Source organism: Molothrus aeneus, chromosome 2, assembly GCF_037042795.1.
Source record: "Molothrus aeneus isolate 106 chromosome 2, BPBGC_Maene_1.0, whole genome shotgun sequence".
NCBI classification, from domain to species: domain Eukaryota; kingdom Metazoa; phylum Chordata; class Aves; order Passeriformes; family Icteridae; genus Molothrus; species Molothrus aeneus.
The window spans coordinates 86053626-86072673 of NC_089647.1; the positions used below are offsets into that span (position 1 = coordinate 86053626).

Here is a 19048-nt window from a genome sequence, read left to right on the forward strand (position 1 = left end):
CAGCTAGCTCTTCAGCCTCCATCTAGAGCAACCTGACAGCTCTACCACTGAAATATGTTGTGCATGTGGTAAGTGTAGGACATCCACCTGTAGTACATATAACAAGGGCCACAGTGATCCATTCAATATCAGTATCCATGATCCATTAGCAAGCAGCTCTTTATTGATCACAAGAGTCTCAGGGCAGGGACAATTTTGTTTACCCTGAAGCCAGGCTGCAGGGCACTGGACCAGATCTAGTACCAGCTACTCTTCACTCTTCTCTCATGTGTCTGGCAGGAAGGAAAAATTGCCTCTGACAATTAAGTGGTTCAGGGCAAACATCTGTGGGATAATCTGGTCCTGTTATTATGGCATTTGTGGCATCAGGCATGCAGCTGTGCCTTTTTAGAGTTTGTCTTAATTTCTAGAGGAACAGTACAAAAATATGCTGCCAAGATTTTTATTATTATGGCAGGAATCTATAAACCTGGTTTCTGTAACTATGCACACACCCAAACTCATTTAAAAACTTTGTTAGTTTCTTGATCTGAATCAGTTAAGGGGCAGCTGAATAAGCAGGGAATTAATAAAATAAAACGTGATTTAAAGGACAAAAATGAGTCAAATTTCTCCTTGCCTGCTTTGGAACAAGAAACCTTTCCAGTTCTTGGAAATTGAGTGCTTGTGGAAGACTGAGGGCTGCAGCAGTAGAGTCTCAGGTCTGCCATATCCTCCCTGAGTGGGTTTTTTCGTGTTCTTGAACATTTCTTCTAATTGCTAATTAGCTGAATAAGAGGTGGGTAAGAAATGAGTGACCCTAGTTATGCTTTCAGGGGAGAAACTAGGCTGACACAAGCTTCCCAAGGCAATCAAGCCCATTTGAGCTGTGGGAGGTTAGCCAGCCTGTGTTAGGAAGGCACAGTGCTCTGGATGCTGGGAGAAGGTCTGTGTCCTGAGGCTGCAAGATGGCCTCATAGGGAAATGCAGGGATTTGTAGATGGGTGAGACATGTGAGGAACTGGCAAAACATGGATGTCTATGCTGAGCTGTAGCATAGACAACCAGTGTCGCTGGAAATTGTTTTTAGAGCAACATTTCCACTAGAAGCAGGGGAAAGCTGACCAATACAGAGGAGTATCTAGTTTGAACTCATGTGATCTGCAAGCTGAACAAGGCTGATGTTTAGTTTGCCTCTGAAAAAAACATGAGGGAAATAAAGAGCACAATCACAATAGGTGAGAAAGACAAAATAGAATACAATGGCAAGGATTTGGCACGTGCAATATTAAGCAACAAAGCAAACTTGCAGGTGTTTTTGTACAATTGCTAGAGACTTCAAAATCAAGCCAGAACCCAAATGCCTGGACCAAATTACAACCCTGACATAGAAGGTGTCTTAGAGACTTGGTGGAGGCTAAAAAACCAATGAGATACAGCACTGCCAGCCTCACAGGAACCACTGAGTAGGATGTGGAGGTGTGATGCTGTATATAGAGTGATGCTCTATGTGAAGGATAAAAATGTTACAGCATAAAAATATTACAGGAAAAGAGAAGTACCCTAAAAACCTGTGGGTGGAAATCCCAGTATCTACTGATAAAAATGCTGTAGTAGGACTGTACTATCCTTTTTGAGTTCTTGAGAGTGGTCAGTGAGGCCAGAGAAGCAGTAAATGTGGGATGGTGGCATGAGTGGGAGCCTGCACCCTGGCTGGATCAGTGCCTCATCAGGATGAGGTGCAGAAGCAGAATTTTTGGTTGCAATAAATCCTGGCTTCTAGGATGAGCTAGTTGAGGAACCCACAGAAACACATGCTAGAGAGAGGCACAAGGATTTTGTGGAGGGAGAGAATGTAAGAAAATAAAGATAGTGCAGAAGGTAGTCTCACCCCTGAGGAGTTGCAGCTGTACTAATCACCAAAGATTAGGAACAGGCCTGCCCTTAACAGGGCACAGCTGTGTCCAATAAGATGAGTGCCACAAAAGACTGGGCTAGCTGGGTGAGGAGAGAGCTGGGGTTTTGTTGGTTGTGCTGTGAAGAAGAAGAAGGAGTCAGGGCTGCAAGGAGATGCCCATGAGAAATCACCAAGAAGGTATGGGAGCTTCACAACAAGATGACAACAGGATTTTGTTTGAGGGATGTTGGTGGGAAAATACTCTGAGGTTGCAATCCTACAATGTGATCTCTTTTAACACTGAAATGGGAAAAAGCAGGCCATGTGCGTGCAATATGGGAGTATTCAGTCTCCAGGAAGGCAATTAAATAACCTGAGGCAAGCATTAGAAACAGTTACCCCCAGCTGCAGCACCAGCTCCACAGGGGTCCCTGGGACCACAGGCTGGTGCCAGTCCTGGGCAGTGTAAGAGGCTCTGTCCTGGCTAGGAAATCCCAGCCCAGTTTTGCAATGAGTAACAAAGCAGAACAAACAGTTGTTCAGCACTGCCTTCATGTGCTGGTGTTTCCCTTTGTTTTCTGCATATCTCAGGGAGATAGACATGGACACGTGGCTCAAACAGATCCAGCTGCAGCATTTGGAATCAGCCATCAGAACAATCTGCTCTCCCATGTAGCTTAGGGCTCTGACCCAACAGGGACTTGGTTTTGACAGTGTTTTCCTGCTGCTTCAGTTACTGCTGAAAGAGGTGGTTTAATTGGTCCCTCTGCCTGGTTTCTATGAAAACCAGTCACTGCAGCTCCAGTCTCCAGGCAGATCCCTGCCTTGAGCCATGGAGGGATCAGCCCATGCCACCTGCAGCTTAACAAGTTGATGAGAGAGAAAGACTCCACCTCACACTTGCTCTTTACTGTAGGAAGCACATTTAAATAAATTTCCCAGTAGTAACATCAGTTGTAAAACCAAATCACAGGACCCCAACAAAGAAGGTTTTTCTTCCCTGTCTGCAATTTGTTTTCCATTTGCTGACTGCTGATTCTGATTCAGCAGTGTTAACTTGGAAAGGTCCTTAAACAACAACTATTGCATTCCCCTCTCTGCAAAACGTGACTGCAAAGAGAGCAGGTTTAGATTAGATATTAGGAAGAAATTCTTTACTGTGAGTGTGGTGAGGCCCTGGAATAAGTTGTCCAGAGAAGTTGTGGATGCCCCATCTTTGGAAGTGTTCAAGGCCAGGTTGGATGGAGCCCTGAGCAATCTGGTCTAATGGGAAGTGTTCCTACCTGTGGAAGGGGAGTTGGAACTTGGTGATCTTTAAGGGTCCTTTCAAACTCAAACCATTTTGTGATTATATATGATGTACGGCAACTTTTATGTGTTGATCTTGAATGTTGTTTAAAACACCCACGAAATGCTGCATTGCTTCATTATCCTGAAAGGTTTTTTTTAAGTATCCAACAAATCTGCTGCTAAACTCACTGCTATTTGTCTTACCCTCAAGAGGAATGGAAGCTGGTAGGTCCTTGCCCTTTGTTTCTTTTGTATATTAGAAAATCATAACTATGTGCATTCTCTCTCTCTCTCTCTCTCTCTCTTTTTTTTTTTTTTTTTTTTTTTTTTTTTTTTTTTTTTTTTTTTTGTGTCGAGGGGAAGATCCAATTCCTTATTTCCACAGGCTGTACTTTCCATCAGGGATGTGATTGTCCTGAGCATATTTTTGCTGGTGCAACAGTCTCAAGCACTGTTGCCAAGCCTCACTGACTGACAGCTGAATAGCTGAGAGAAGAGTTACCTCAGGTTCTTCACGCACAGTGCTGTAACAAAGATAACCTCACAAATGAGATATTCCTTCTTTTTGATTTCTTCTGTCTTTGGCATCAACTTTGCTTCCCACCAGGATCCCCAGCCCTTTCTGTGGAATGGTTGCCCACCTGCTACACTGCTGCTTGACCTCGTTGAGTGTTTTGCACCTGTGTTTAATTGATTCCTGTGTTTGGTTCCTAACAGGCTTTCACAGTTTCTAACCACAATGGAAGTATTCGTGGTCCCTTTCCATGTAGCCCATGGTTAGATAGCTCACATCCTCCATTCATTTTCTGACTGCAAATTTCAGAGAAACTGCTGTAGGACAGACTCGTGTATCTCCACTTCAAAATCTCATGAGTTTGGCCAGAGGCTGCTGCTAACTAGTGCTTTTTCCACTTATTTTAAAGCCCTTCACATATGAGGGCACTTCATATTTCTGCTGAAAGCATTATCACCCTCGTGGTATGGCACAACCATGGCTTCTCTCTTGGCCACTTACCCAGTTAGAGAAAGATTTTAATTGATCTGAGATGGTTTTTCCCTGCCAAGCCAGGCTGCTAGCACCCTCCTGACAGTTTCTTGCTGCTTTGTTGTCCCACAGGATCTCTTGAAGGAACCATTCAATCCTTTATTCTAGCACCTTCCTCAATGTTTCAGGCAGGTGTCTTGGTCTTTGATTCCCTGGAACTTTCTTTCCCCTTTGATTTGGCTTTCCTTGCCTGTGCTTCTGCTTTTTCTGATATGTTACTTGGTACTAGATAATTTGCTTTGCAAGGTGTCTGTTGTTTTGGTTTTTTTCAATAGGCCATGGGTCAAAAGGGTGACCAAGAGTGCGACTGCGGCTGCTCTGTCTACATCAGGCAGAAAAGGGGCTTCCAGCAACATGGACAGAGGTGACCAGAAAAAGATCAGAGAGGAACAACAATCTGAACTCATTATTTGTCAGGAAACCTTTTGCTCAAATCTTACTGTTAAACTTTCCTTGTTTATTTGCTACTGTTAAACTTCCCTTGTTTATTTGCTCCTTCCTACCATTTCATCAAGCTTCACCTAACAGCTGCAGCGATTTTCTGTATTTGCTGCAAAGTGCTGATACCCTAAAACAAAATTTGGAACAAAATATGGAGTTTCCATAACTTGGAATTTTAAATAGAGTTTAAAATATAAATAATCCTTTGTGGTGATGCTGCACAACTCAGCAGGCAGGTCTGCAGGCCCTTGGGTGTTGCTACCACAACATGAAGCAGCAGCTTCATAGATTCAAATTGGACTTCTGAGGAGCTCAGAGATCTGCAGGGTTGGCAGCACCAATAGTGGTGACAAGGAGCTTGCTGGCAGCAATTGAGGATGACATGAAGGCAACCAAAGAAAGCTCCACTCTTGTTCACCCTTGGAACTCAAGCCCAGCTTTGTACACATAGGCAGCAATGAGATTCCCTGCCTCATGTGAAATTTATACTGATCTACCAAAAACTCATTCATAGGCTTTACATAAGAGGTTTATGTAACATAGGTTTACATAACATAATGCACCAAAGGCTTCATCCTATGAATTTTACATAAGTAATGTTAAGTAGACAACCATATGATATATTTCATAAGTTTGTATTACAAAGTAATTATTTTAGTAAAATTATATTAATATAGTGCAGAATTCATTAAAGACTAATTTCAATATCTGTGTTGCTCAACACTGAACTGTTTATGGTAGTCTTAAAAAAGAAATCAGTGACATTTGAGACAACATAGGGTTCCCTCTGGTCTCCAGAGGTGATTAAACTAGTTTGCTTGTAATGTATGTTAATCATGCAGAGCCCTTGCCATGATGGTAAGCAGATGAGGGACTGGCAAGACAAGGGGCAAAGTGTTAAAAGTGCTCTGCTGGCAAAAGCTGCCTCCAATCCAGCTCTCATGCTGCCTGTGTTGACCCTGCTTGGCAGCCCAGGCACAGGCACAGCACTGCCCCTTGCTGCCAGGCAAGGACTGCCAGGAACATCACTTCTGCCTCAGCAATGGTGGCAGCTGGAAGAAAAGTACTCTGACACCTCCAAAATGGTTATTTGAAAGGCTAAATGTGAACATTCCTATTACCAGGTCCACAAGTTTGGGTCAGGAGCCAGACTCAGGCCCAGCTCTTCTGACCTATCCAGTCTGCAGCAGCATTATCCTCTCTCTGTTCTCAAACTGAGTTTTAGACCCTTCCAAGAGTATTGAATGGGGTTATTTACTCAAGCTTTACAGCTACCCACTGAGTCCCATGAAACTGAAAAAAATAAACATTGGGATTTAACATTTATCTTTATTTCTATCTTATTCTCATTATTGTTATCTAATTAATAAATTGGCACCAAGAGACCCATCCACTTTCAAACAGACCAGAGCTCATTCACTTCTATTAGAAACTGGGATTTCTAGCACAGGGACAGATGCTGAAATGCTTTTAAATTTGGAGGAAACTCAGCATATATGTGCCAAAGTTAAAACAGGAAAGGTTGTGGGTTTTTTTACCAAAACTATTGCTGTGATACGGCTCCCAGCGTGGGTACGTATGGGGCTGACTCCTGCTCCAAGGGCTGCTCACTGATGGAAAGGCATTTTGCCTGCTCTGCCATTTGTGGTATTTTCCATACAGATGCCCTGATGAGGTCCCCAGCTGCACCATGGCCATGGACTTAGGAGACCAACCAAAGCATATTTAGTATTGTTCCCCTGAAGGCTGGCTACAGCAACACTCAGCTACTGCAGAGACCACTAAGTCTCTTCATTGCTCCTTAGCCAGCAGCACCAAGGCAAGGAACACAGGGTATTCATGCCCTGCATTAGCCATGGAGAGGAAAGAGGGTGGATGCAAATGGGAAGAGCACAGCTGATGCCCAGGGAGAGCTGTTTGTGTCCATGTCTGGGCACAAACAGCCCTGGGGTGCAACTTTGAACAGGAAGAGTCACCTTCCTCACTCAAAATTTAAACATTGCTGGTGTGTCCCCATCTGTCTTTCAAAGGCCCTGAGCTTGTGGGATCTCATCCCTGGGGATCTCCTGGAAGTCAGTGCTGAGCTTGCCCATCAGTGAGCAGGGGGCTGGGATTTGCTGGAGTGAGCAAGGTGGCATTGGCAATGCCACCAGCATTGGTCTTGCCAGGAGACCTGAGGAATTGCTCTGGGTACTACAGCACTGGGCTGTAGTGGGTTACTACATCACTGCTGGGTCAGTCTGCAGAGGGGAGGCTCCGTGGTGGGGTGGGTTTAAGACCTAGAACCCATTTCTCTTAAAGTACTGGGCTCTCCTAATCACGCTGTTGACATAGTTGTAGTCATTGCTGCATGGGTCTGCCTCGTAGACCTGGACGTTGCCCATTTTTGCATGGTAGGTGCAGATTCCCCCTGGAAAGAGTTAAGAAGTTGTTATGGGCCTTTGAGTAAGAGATAGAGATTTAAGAGCAAAAATTTGTAGCAAAAAACACCATGCATCTCACCAAACAGGAAGTGCTTGGCAAAGTGCCAATTGTGCATTATTTTTGAAAAGTGACTGATTTTGTAAAATCTTTCTTGCTATAGTGAAGGAGCCCATGACTCTTTCCAAATGCAGATGGAAATGGAACAGTTACCAGAAAAGGGTGTAATCAGAGCAAAGGAAGGGCAGTAGCAGAGCAAGGAAGGGAGAGAAAGAAATAGCATAGGGTGAACAAACCAGAACTCAGCACAGACTACAAGGAAACCTGGATGCAATCTTCCTGGACACAACAGGTTGCTACAATAATTCTGTTGTGTTGTGATGCCTCAGTTTCTGCATTCTCCAGTCACTTTTTTTTAGTTGCTTTCTATCTTATTTATCCATCTGACAGCCATTTCTCATTGCCAGTCTGCTGGTCTGGTACTGCTACTGTTAAACTAGAAAACGCTGGTTCTGGTTGTTATTTTGGGGCTTTGGGGGTTTCTTTTGTTTGTTTGGGGTTTTTTGTGGGTTTTTTTTGGTTTTTTTTTTGTTTTTTTGTTGTTTTTTTTTGGTAAGAGATCCTGTAAAATCTGCCAGATTGATGCTCTTTTTCCCTTAAAAGTGACACCAAAAAGCACACAGCACTCCCATCAGTCAGTCTGTTCCTCTCTAGTACAAAGCTCATTCCGTACCTCTCAGCTGTCGGTCCCAGGACCAGGTAGGATGTCTTGCCCGTACTTCGTTAATGGAAAGAACCAGGATATTTGAGCACTGATTTATGTGTTCTTCACTATCCCACGTCACAGAAGGTTGCACTTGCTGCCTGCTGATCTAGGAAAGACAAGCAAGAAAATCGGTTTCCCTCTGAATGCCTCCCCCTCTTCGTTGCACTCCCAGGCTTTGCCTCATCGAAGTGACCTTATTCAGGAAAGCCTTGGATACAGAGGGATTGCAATAAAGTGCTCTTTCAAACACAGAACGGTGATTTGCTAAGATAAAGCCCTGGGCTATGCACTACTATTGCTATTGCTCACGCTTGTCACCCTGGAGTACCTGCATCAGGCCGTACTTCTGCCGTGCCCGGTCCCAGCCGTTGTCCAGGAGCAGGCCCACACGGCTCTCCTGGGACATGATGGCACCGATGAGCGCTGGCTCCAAGCAGAGGTTGCTGGCTACTCTCTTAATTGGGATCTCATATCTCCTCAGGCGTGGCAGGTCTGCCTCAGCCGTCCTCCGTATCATGGCATATCCTGCTGCATAGGAAAAGGCCGACTTACACACACCCCCATCCAAACCCCTTGCTTCCCCTTGAGCAGGTGTGTCAAAGGAGTACTCAAGTGTTTAAGAAATTGCATCTACATCAAGTTGGGCAGTAGGTTTTGAGGAACAAGCACAGCTCTATTGGCTCTGACCATGGCCAGGGAGCTGCTGTTCCACTACCCAAGGATGACCAGGAGAACAGGGAGGCTTCTTAGGAGGTGGAATGCATGGTCGTCTTCTTCTGCTGCACCTCTGTGTTGCAGTGTGATGTCATGGTTTGCCTCAGATACCCCAGGTTCCTCCCTGATAATTCCCTGCCAGGTGTGTCAATCATCCCTCCTTTCCACACCCTGATCCCTGCTGAGTGCTGTCTATCAGTCCTGGCATTCCAGAAGGGCGTCGAATGATTGGCAGAGTTCAAAAGATGCCTTTCAGCCCTGGAGAGACATTGGGCCATCCAGATGTCATTTGTCTCCTGAGACTTCCCCCCCTACCTGGTTGGTGATCCCTCATGCCCTTTCCCTCCCCCTCTCCCCAGGGTTAAAAGGAACAGCAGCCACACAGTTCAGAGTCCTGTTGGAGCTGTTATTGCATTCAGAGGCCTGAATAAAGCTCTGGATAGAAACCATCCATCAGAACTAACTCCTTTCCTTCATCCTCGCCTTAAAGCTTTTCTGCCAAGGTAAACCTGAGCTCCTGCAAGCCTGGACTTGTCTCTAAGCGTCCAGCTGCAGCATCCAGCTAGCCAAAGGTGTCTCTGAGGTGAAATCATCACAGCTGCTGCCTTTTGGTCAAGCAGCAAGGGCCAGACAAGCCCAGGCACATTCCGTCCGGCTATATTGGTATCATTCCCGTACCTCTGGAGTCAGAGAAGTGAAGTTTCAAAATGGATTTGAAAAAATTGAGGGGTGTGTTACTACAGATTGTCCACACTGCAGTAACAGCTATGTTCCATTTCTAGAGAGTGGGGGCTTTTTTAAAGCAAATTTGGAACAGTTTGGAAACAAGCAAGCAGGTTCAGATCTACGCTTGAACACCTGCAGTCAGGTGTCTGCCCTGGAAAAACCTACATCCAAGGAACATGGAGATATCAGCAGTAGGAATGTGACACAGTCAGCTGTGTGCTCACACCAGGCAGTAACACCAGGCAAGAAAGAGAGAAATGTGAAGCACTGGCCAGCTCAGCCAATATGCCGGCACTCAGGACCTGGCTCTGTGTATCCTACCCTGGGAGCAGACAAGCCCTGGGGCTTAGTGAGGAGGCTGATGCTAAAGTCCTGGCTGATGAAGAGGCTGTTTTAACTGAAAAGAGGTGGTACTATTTCCTTTTGCTTTAAGGCCAAAGATCCTGACTATGGGACATGAAGTTTGTCCTTCCACTTCCCATCAGGTTTGGAGGCTTCACCTGCTCTTTTGGGAGAGGAAGTGTTGCTTTCTCTCTTTTTGCTGTTTGAATAGCTGCACCACATTTAATTTGGCAATGGCAGGAGGTAAGGCATCTCTCTATCAGGTACAAACAAGCTGACAAATCAAGCAGTGAATGATACATACCACAGTCAGAGGCTCTTACAGGTGTACAGGAGATCGTGGGGGCTTGAAGAGCACTTATATCGCCATAGCAACTGTAACTCAGGGATGGAGCTGAAATATGAAACAGAAGTGTTTGAACACACAAGATCTCAGAGCAGTATTGTTCAAGTCAAGCATGAGAGCGTCCAGACCTGCAATCCACATCCCCTTGTGTTGGCCCTGCTTCTGTGGTTGCTACTGGTCTCCATCAGTAATGTTATCAAAGAAAGGTAGAGAACAGAAATTGGTTCTTTTCTAATTGAATATTGAAGCAAATGGATCTAACGACTGTTTAGATGAATATGCACCTGCCCTGTTAGGTCTAAAGGGTGGTGTGGGAGAGGAGAACCAGAGTCTCTGCATTTATTTCAGAGGGCAGTTCCCATGCCCTCTGAAAATGGGTTCAATGCCCCTCAGTGTTTGGAACCACTCAAATGATGGCTGGTGGTCACTGAGCCCCCTGGCTGGGATTGTCTGCTGCCTCCCTCGATAACTTGGTGAGGAATTAATTCAGGAGAATGCTTGCCTCAGTCTGGGAAAATTACCCTATTTCCCTAGTAACTGAGGAACAAATAGCCTCTATCAAACAGATCACTTTTGTGAGACTATTTCTAAGAAGGCAGAGAGATTGGATAAAGTTAGCTGGGAAAACCAAGAGGAGACATGGCTGTGATTCCCTTGGTTTCAGTCTCATCCTCCAGATGAGCTGATTTAAAAGGCACATGTGGGCAGCAACCAGCCTCATACAGCAGCTGAGCACCTTCAGCCACACCAGATCTTACAGAGCCATGCAGGAAGGGGGCCCCAGGCCTACTGCACACTTCCTCTCCAAGGTCCTTCTGCAAACAATTCCCAGTCTGCTTTTGACAGCAACCCAAACCTGTCTTACCAACAAGGGCTGAAAGACCCAGCAACAGCAGTGCAGGGATCATGGTGATGGCTCTCCTCAGCTGTCCCAGGTGACCTGGAAACACAGTGGGTTGCAAAACATGAAGAAATTACTGCAGATTTTCAGCAGCACTCTAGCAAAGTTGGCATGCTAAAAGCTTCTACCCTGAGGCACCAGACAGAGATGGCCTTAGCTGAAGAGGGGTTGGGAAGCAGAGGATCTTTCTCCCCTTAGGGAAGTTGGGACCAGGGAGGTAGCCTGGACTAACAGGGCCTTTTTTAGCCCCTGTCAGTTGTCATTGCTTGCTCACATGGCCCCTCCTGAAAGCCCATGGTGTGTCTTTATGATGAGCACATCCACTAACTTTGCTTTAATTTTATAGGTGTTTGTCTATCTAATGTGCTATAAAGTGCACACAACCCCTGCCTCCCTGTTCAAAAAGGATTTTTCCTTGGCTCTTGGAAAAACTTGTTATCAAAAATCAAGGACTGTGACCCTTAATACTCTGCTGAGAGCATGCAAGGCAACTCCAACATTTATCTGGTGAAATAATACTTCTCTGTGTGATACTGGCAGACAACCATTTTACTAATAAATGTGTGTGTTGTGCCTATTAGTAAAATTCCAAAATATCATCAGATGATAACTATCAAATGCAAAACAATTGACTGTATTTGCCTTGCTGATGAACACATTTAAACTGAGCAGATTTGTGGTTTACAAATGCTTGGGTTTTCTTCGCCCGGAAGATTGCAAACACAAAATACACCACAAATCTTGTAGGCAATTAACACTAATCCTGTTTAGGATTATCAGTTACATTGTTACTGTTACATACACAGTTACAAACATTAAAACATTATCAGTTTTAATAGCATGTGACCATTTCTCTAGACTGCATTTCTACTGCAAACCAGATTATATGTATGCAAATCCACAAATAATCCACCAGCATCATTGGAAAGATTCTCTTGTCCTGACTGAGGTTTTTCAGGCCAGCAATGCCCATGGCCAGATCAGGGTGCACCCAGTAACTGTTTGAGCTCTAACACTAAGGCTAAGTATTCACAAGCCCAGATCAATGCAGCTTGACCCAACACCTATGAATTCAATGGCAAATCCATTTGTGTCCCTATTGAAAGCTACAGGATGTAGCTGTTTTCACCTGCAGGAATTTTTTCACTCCACTCCCATCACAAAAACCTCACAGGCCTTATATAGAAACACCATAGCAATCACAATATTGGCAAAATGCTAAATCAAAATAAATCAAGGTGTCTGGTTCTAAATAAATATTCTGTAAGTGAATTCAGACTCACCTGTATTCAGTTGTCCTTCCTTTGAGGCAGGTCCCTTGATGACTTTTATATATATATAGGAAAAGGTATCCACCCTATGGGCTTTGGAATGTTAATTCCTACCTAGTGTGATGATGGTTTTAAAGTACACTAAGTAACATATATTAAGAGCTTAGAACTCCAATGATTTCTTTCATCCAAAGATTTGCACAAAGGGTGGTTAGTCAGACTCAGGACAACTCTGTGAAAGGAAATAAACATTGTTTTTCCTCCATCAATAAGCACATTGATGCACAGTAAATGACTTGCAGAAATTATTGAAGTGAATCAGTGGCAGAGGCCAGGCAAAAACCAGATCCCTGTGTAGTCCTCTCCTTGCTTTGCATCTGGACATATTTCTGGAAGGATTGTTTTTGTCTTGTTTCCTCAATGGTTTCAGATAGGCAAGCTTTTAATTAAGTATCATACTTAATTAAGTATCATACTTTAATTAAGTACCATATGAATTTTAACAAGGACAATTAAGGAAAATCCTCCCACTGCTTCATTGTTTACAACAAACCTAATTCAGGATGGGCACTTGACTACTTTGAGAGTAGAGGCAGGGTCTGAGTTTAAGATGTGGGGAAGCAGGAGGTTGCAGCAAAAATTAGGAGGAAGAAACTGATCTCAGCAACTGTTGTTAGTGGGGACACACAGAGGGGCTCTGAAAGACTTGCACTTTGCAGCCAAGACACTTTTCACATATCTAAAACATCTGAGTCACTTGGAGAAGGAAAGAGTCTGGGAGGCCAGTGCCCTTCAGTCCTGTTCCGTTTGCTGCATTTTTCTCTTCCCTGGAGTCTGCCCAGCATGCAGGGAGGTTAGGAAGGCCAAGATTTTCTTCTGGTGGCTTTCTCTTCATTATTTGATGCATCACGAATCCATCAATTCCCATTACTCTTTTGGGGCTGATGTGGCAGGTAGGAAATGCTGTTTTGGCCAGTTACTAATGAATATGTTCAAAACCAGGCATTTTTACAGGAGGTCTGGTATTAGGGTTAAGGTGAGTCCTAAATATAGAACTCCTACTGAAACCTTCCCAAAGATTACAACAAAGCTAGGCAATCATTCTTTGTGCTCAAACCTGATATCTTCTGTGGTATTTCAGACTAGACTATCCTGTAATCCTTTTACTGGGGTTTTACATTTTGAACAGCAGAAGGAAAAGTTTGACATAATGTAACGTGCACATCTTTGTGGTGTTGTCATGGTCTAACACTTATAAAATAGAAACATCACATGTACAGTGTGCTTTAGTCCTTTCAAAGGCAATAGCTACTGATGAAATGCTGGAGGGAAGGACAACAAGAAGAAATTATCTGGGAAAAGCTCATAGTGCACAGCTTGATGGCAGCAAACCCAGTAGTGGTTTATCCTCTCAAATTAATTTATCCTCTACAGAACAAGACAATAATTTTGTATTAGAAAGAGATGTATTCTCTCAAATAGATTATAACAATTTAGTATTAACATCTTGGCATCCTTTATAAAAACAGCATCATGTTAGTGACAAAAAACTAATGTTCCTCTGTCACTGAGCCTGTGTTCATGCTGATGACTTGGGAACTTCTTTGAGAAGTAGCCTATAATCTTAGGTAAGATTTATTTCCTAATATGTTGTCCACTTGCTGATGGTCCTTAAGATAAAGTTTTGAGAAGAAATACTGTTTTTTTTTTTAAATTGAAATACTGGTTTTTTTTTAATTGAAATACTTTGCTACATATTTTTCTCTTTCATTTGTTACCATGTAATCACATTTTTCTACATTTCACAGTAGTCACATGAATTCTTGATGCCTATTCTTCATTGCATTGCTCCTTATATACTCATTGAGTCGTGGATATTATGTTTTAAATGCAAGTTTTTATCTGTGCTGCTATAAGCTCTTAGGTCCCTGGGACAGATTCCTTGTATTCATACAAATTCCACTGTATGCCCAAATAAGAGGATACTTTTCCAGCAGTGCTATGGACTTTTTCTCACTCAAACCCTCTTTATTCACACAAATTTTTCCAACTGCCTTTTAGAGGAAAAGCCAAAAGCAAGCAGCCTCTATGGAAACATGCTCATATACACTGAATGGGGCAGGGCTCTCAGCTAGTGCATTTGTTCAAGGCACTACCACATCATGAAAGCTGCATGGTGCTAGAAAACACCATCTTCTGCTGAAAGCTCTTTGTGGGGCTGTGTAAACACAGAGCATTGAGTGTAGGTGAGCCACTTAATGAGAGTGGGCTGCATCTGTCACTAGTACAGCACATATTTTCATTTTAATGATAAATTTAATTTGGAAATTTTCATCAGGAGTAGTGTCAATACCTATTCTCCTTGTGCTGGGTTTGGTCAGCACAGTGTGTGACTGGGAGGGAAGGGATGGAAAGTCAAGGAAAGAGGAGGAGTTCACTTATCAAATAGTATCTGCATCTTCTTAAATTTAAGAAGCAGGAAAGGTTCCTGGTATTCATGGGCATCCTGGCATTAAGCTGCAGTCAGTGACCACAGACACACTTTCTCTGTGATTTGTCAATGACACTGTTGGTTACATTCGGGTAAAGGGAGAGCAGAGTGGGCAAAAAATGTTACCTGACACAATAGCATTTTCCACTTGTCTTACATAAACTAGAAGGGACCACTCCTGAGATCTAAAGCACACCACGGTTCATACCAACATTTCTTTCCTACTCACAGATTTTCACTTTATATTTTTTCCCCCCTCATGCCAGGGGAAGTTTTTTACATTCTGCTTGACGGAGAACTGATCAAAATGGAGCATCAGTTTGGAAAGGACTACATGCTGCACATGTTGTTCTCCTTCAGGTTGCAGGTTTTAGCATCACATGTCACTGGGTGATGAGAATACCATCTAAAATTACTTGGAATGATACTCACATTAATTATTGTCTCCATTGTGAGTTTCAGCTTGTTTCATAACATCGACAGGCAGATGAATTTCCCAGGTTGTTCCTTTTATCTGGGATGTAATTACAGGTAACACCAGGTATTCTCAGACTTTGTAACTGCTTTATAGGGAAGCTGCCCATCATGCTGACGTAGGGTGGATACCTACCACTAGCTGACCAGTTAAAGATGCATCTGTAGCATCATCTCAGACAAATCCTCTACAGTTGTCCTTCCCAGCTTTTAAAGGGACACACCCAATTTAATAGTTACATTTCCACAGTTCTTCTTTCTAACATCTAGTATACCTGGAAGTAATCATAGAATCATTTAGGTTGGAAAACACTGCTAAGATCATCGAGTCCAGCCATTAACACAGCACTGCCAATTCCACCATTAAACCACATCCCTAAGCACCACATTTACACATCTTCAAAAGTCTTCAAACTTGTAAGACATCAGGGGGTCAGTTTTCACACTATTCAGAAGCGAACGAGTGCTGAGTGTCCCAATCTTTTCCTTTACCTTGACTTTCTGAAGAATGCAGATGAGCATTGCAGTAACATCCCCCTCTGCATCTCTCTGGCCTTCACATAAAGTATATAAGACCAGAAGTGTTTATGAGGGAGGGAAACAAGTGTTTTCCTTCTGTTCTCGAAAATGAAGTTTTAAATTTTACACTAAGAAAGGTGTCCTAGCAAAAAGATCACTGGATTGGATTCTATGAGAGCTTGTTCACATCCCATCTTAAACACAGATCACCTAAAGCAAATAATTTGAAGTTTGAGCCAAGTTAGGGTCCTGCACATGGGTGCAATCCCAAGCACAAATATAGGCAGGGAGATGAATGGATTGAGAGCAGCCCTGAGAAGGACTTGGGGATGTTGGTTGACAAGAAGTTCAACATGACCCAGCCATGTGCACTCACAGACCAGAAAGGCAACTGTGTCTGGGCTGCAGCAAAGTCAGCTGTGGCCAGCAGGCTGAGGGAGGGGACTCTGTCCCTCCACTACAGTCTCATAGGATCTGGGCTCACAAAGTAAGGAGGATGGGCAGCTGCTGGAGCAAGTCCAGAGGAGAGTCACCAAGGTGATCAGAGGGCTGGAGCACCTCTCCTGTGAAGAGAAGCTAGGATTAGGATTGTTCAGCCTGGAAAAGGAAAGACTCTGGAGACCTTATAGCACATTCCACTACCTAGAGGGGCCAAACAAGAGAGTTTGCACAAGGAGGCACTTTGTACAAGGGCATGTAGTGATAGGACAAGGGGGAATGGCTTCAAACTGACAGAGGGTAGGTTTGGGTTTGATACAAGGAAGAAAGTCTTTGTGTGAGACACTGAAACAGGTTGCTCAGAGAAGTTGTGGGTGCCCCATCCCTGGAAGTGTTGAAGGCCACACTGTATAGGGGTTTGAGCAACCTGGTGTCATGGAAGATGTCCCTACCCATTGGGCTTGGAACTAAGTGATGTTTAAGGTCCCTTCCAACCCAAACTATTCTGTGTTTTGATGATAACTATTAAGGACATTTCTGTGTGCCTGGAATTAATCATACAAAGCATTGAAGACTGTTAACATTCTAGAAAACAAACAGGAAACCATTTCAGGCTTTTTCCAGGGTGGTGCAATAACAAAAGAAATAATTAGCAAGGAGGAAGTAGATCTGGAAGGTAATTAATATTGTTCTGTGTATCAATCATCTGATTTTCATACAATGTAATCTTGGGAAAAGCCAATCATTACTGGATATTGCATGGTTTGCAAAGAAGGTGGGTGATGCTTTAACAGGCTGTGTTCCAAAATGCAAATTATGTTAACACAGATTCAACACTGAGCTGACACAGCTACTTGGCTACTACACCAGGGTTGGTTTAGTTTAGGCAGCTCAAGCCATGGCTGTAACAATTAATCAAAACCCAAAAAAGTAGCTTTAGAATATGCACCTTATGGGCTGTCTAAAAGTAAGTTTTCTTAACTACTTCCTTTCCATCAACAAGCACCCAGTATTTCTCAGCTTAGATGCACTTAAAATTAATTAACCAAATCTGAACAAGGTATTTTTGGGTGGCGCTCTGGGGTGTTAAGTACTGCTTTAGCCAGTGTGATGTGTTACCTTAAATTGATGAAGTAGGTATGAACATAAGTTCCCTTCTGTAGCATATGATACAGGAACAGTGCTCTGCAGAGGGACAGGGAACAAGGAGCAACTGGCAGACCACAATGTCTGGATCACCACAATCATATTGGACTGCTGAATGCTGAAGGCTCCCAAGCATGATCCAAGAACAAAAGATCAGAGTAAACCTTTTTTGTGTCAAATGTGATGGAAGCTATCTCTATCCTTTAAATGTGGCTCAGGAACAACATACTCCTCAGAGGAGTTCTCAAGCAGACTACTGTAACATCAAGTACCCTCACCTTCTGATTCTTAGAGGCTTTTCTTCAGCTCCAGATCATAACTCTCACTCTCAAACTGTCACATGCAGCTCTTCTAAAGAGACAGATCAGCCACTCCTGACAGAATTTTCCTTTCAAAAAGTGGGTTACACAGCTATTGTATATGCAATGAGTACAAAAGCCATGTTACTTCTTCAGCACTTAGTGCTTGTTTGTGTATATATGAGAGATGAAGTGACAACATCCCTCACACTGGGTTGAGAACACCAGCTTTACCTTTATGGGGAAGACAAAGGGCTTGTCTTAGAAACTGTACTGGTCAAAGCCGAAATTTTTATAGAAATTTCTGTAGAAAAGCCTTCATTTTAGTATTTCTAGGTAGGGGATAGAAAAAAAGGGGATTACTTGTAACATAGGACTTGACAACATCAATTCATCTTTTGAATTAGCCTCCCTTTACCCCTGTGACACTTGCAGGTAATCCAGCCTACTAATGGGGTCTGAGAACAGCTACTCAGTTGATGCTCTCTCCAGAATTTGTTTCTCATCCTGCCTCTTTCTTGGACCAAACTTCTTCACACTCTCAGATCCCAAAGCTCAGCTCAGCACTTCACTTGGGGGTAGATTTCTAGCAACAGAGCAAAAGCCAGGATCAGTCAGTGATCAAGGAGTGTCCAGTCGTGTCCACATAATTCAGCATCAAGAGCTGAACAACTGAGATCTTGTTTGGTTATTATTTTTGCCTTTGTGCTCTCTTTTATTATTTCATACCAAGCATCAGGCACAGACTAAAGCACTAATCATTATTAAAATTATATGCTGAGTTTAGGCATAAGCCCCATCACTTCCCAAGCTATACCTGAACGTTTCTCATCTTTGTTGTCTAACAACCTTTCATGGCAAACCAGGCACCATCTTGTGATTGGTCTAGGCTCAGGAACTTTAGTCAGTCATATCCTGACATACCTCATCCATCTGTGGTAAGAAATTAATCACATAAAACTTGCATTTCTTCTGCATATTGCGAATCATTAGCATCTCATCAATCAGCCATATGGCCACTAGATTGCTATTGACAAAGTTATCTTTCTGCTTTTCAAGTCTGTACAGCTCACATTTATTTGAGATGGTGTTCTCTGTATCATGACACTTCTAGCTTGCTGTCCCAAGTCTTATACCATGGACAATTCATTCACTTAACCTGCATGGCAAAATCATTAAACTCTACCACAGAAGAGTAATTTGATCCTCACTACTCAAACTAGATGAATTTCCCATTTCTTAAAGAACTTCTAGGTTTCAGCAAAAAATAAAATTTTTGGGTTTGAATTGTTCATCTCAAAGTAATATGCAGGATGGAAGTGTAACCAAGAGGACTGTTCAGTAAAAGTTTTAATGTTCATTGAAGACAGAATATACAGAAACAAGAAAAGTTTTCATGAAAGTAAAGACTTGAAGAGAAAATCTGTGAGATTACTACTTTCAAAATAAATCTAAACTTACAGTACGAACAGTCTCAACTTCCCTTGCTACCCATGTCCATGGCAGGGGGGGTGGAACTAGATGATCTCTAGAGTCCCTTGC

General features: G+C 43.2%; 1 protein-coding gene across 1 annotated transcript; it reads right to left on the reverse strand.

Moving 5' to 3' along the window:
• Positions 1–6931: 6931 nt before the first annotated feature.
• LOC136571237 (lysozyme g-like) lies at positions 6932–10904 on the reverse strand. Its single transcript, XM_066571577.1, has 5 exons — positions 10833–10904; positions 9926–10015; positions 8168–8364; positions 7807–7945; positions 6932–7062 (listed from the first exon to the last, which is right to left on the reverse strand). Exons 1-5 carry the CDS (start codon positions 10873–10875, stop codon positions 6932–6934), a joined length of 600 nt encoding a protein of 199 aa, XP_066427674.1. The 5' UTR covers positions 10876–10904.
• Positions 10905–19048: the final 8144 nt, after the last annotated feature.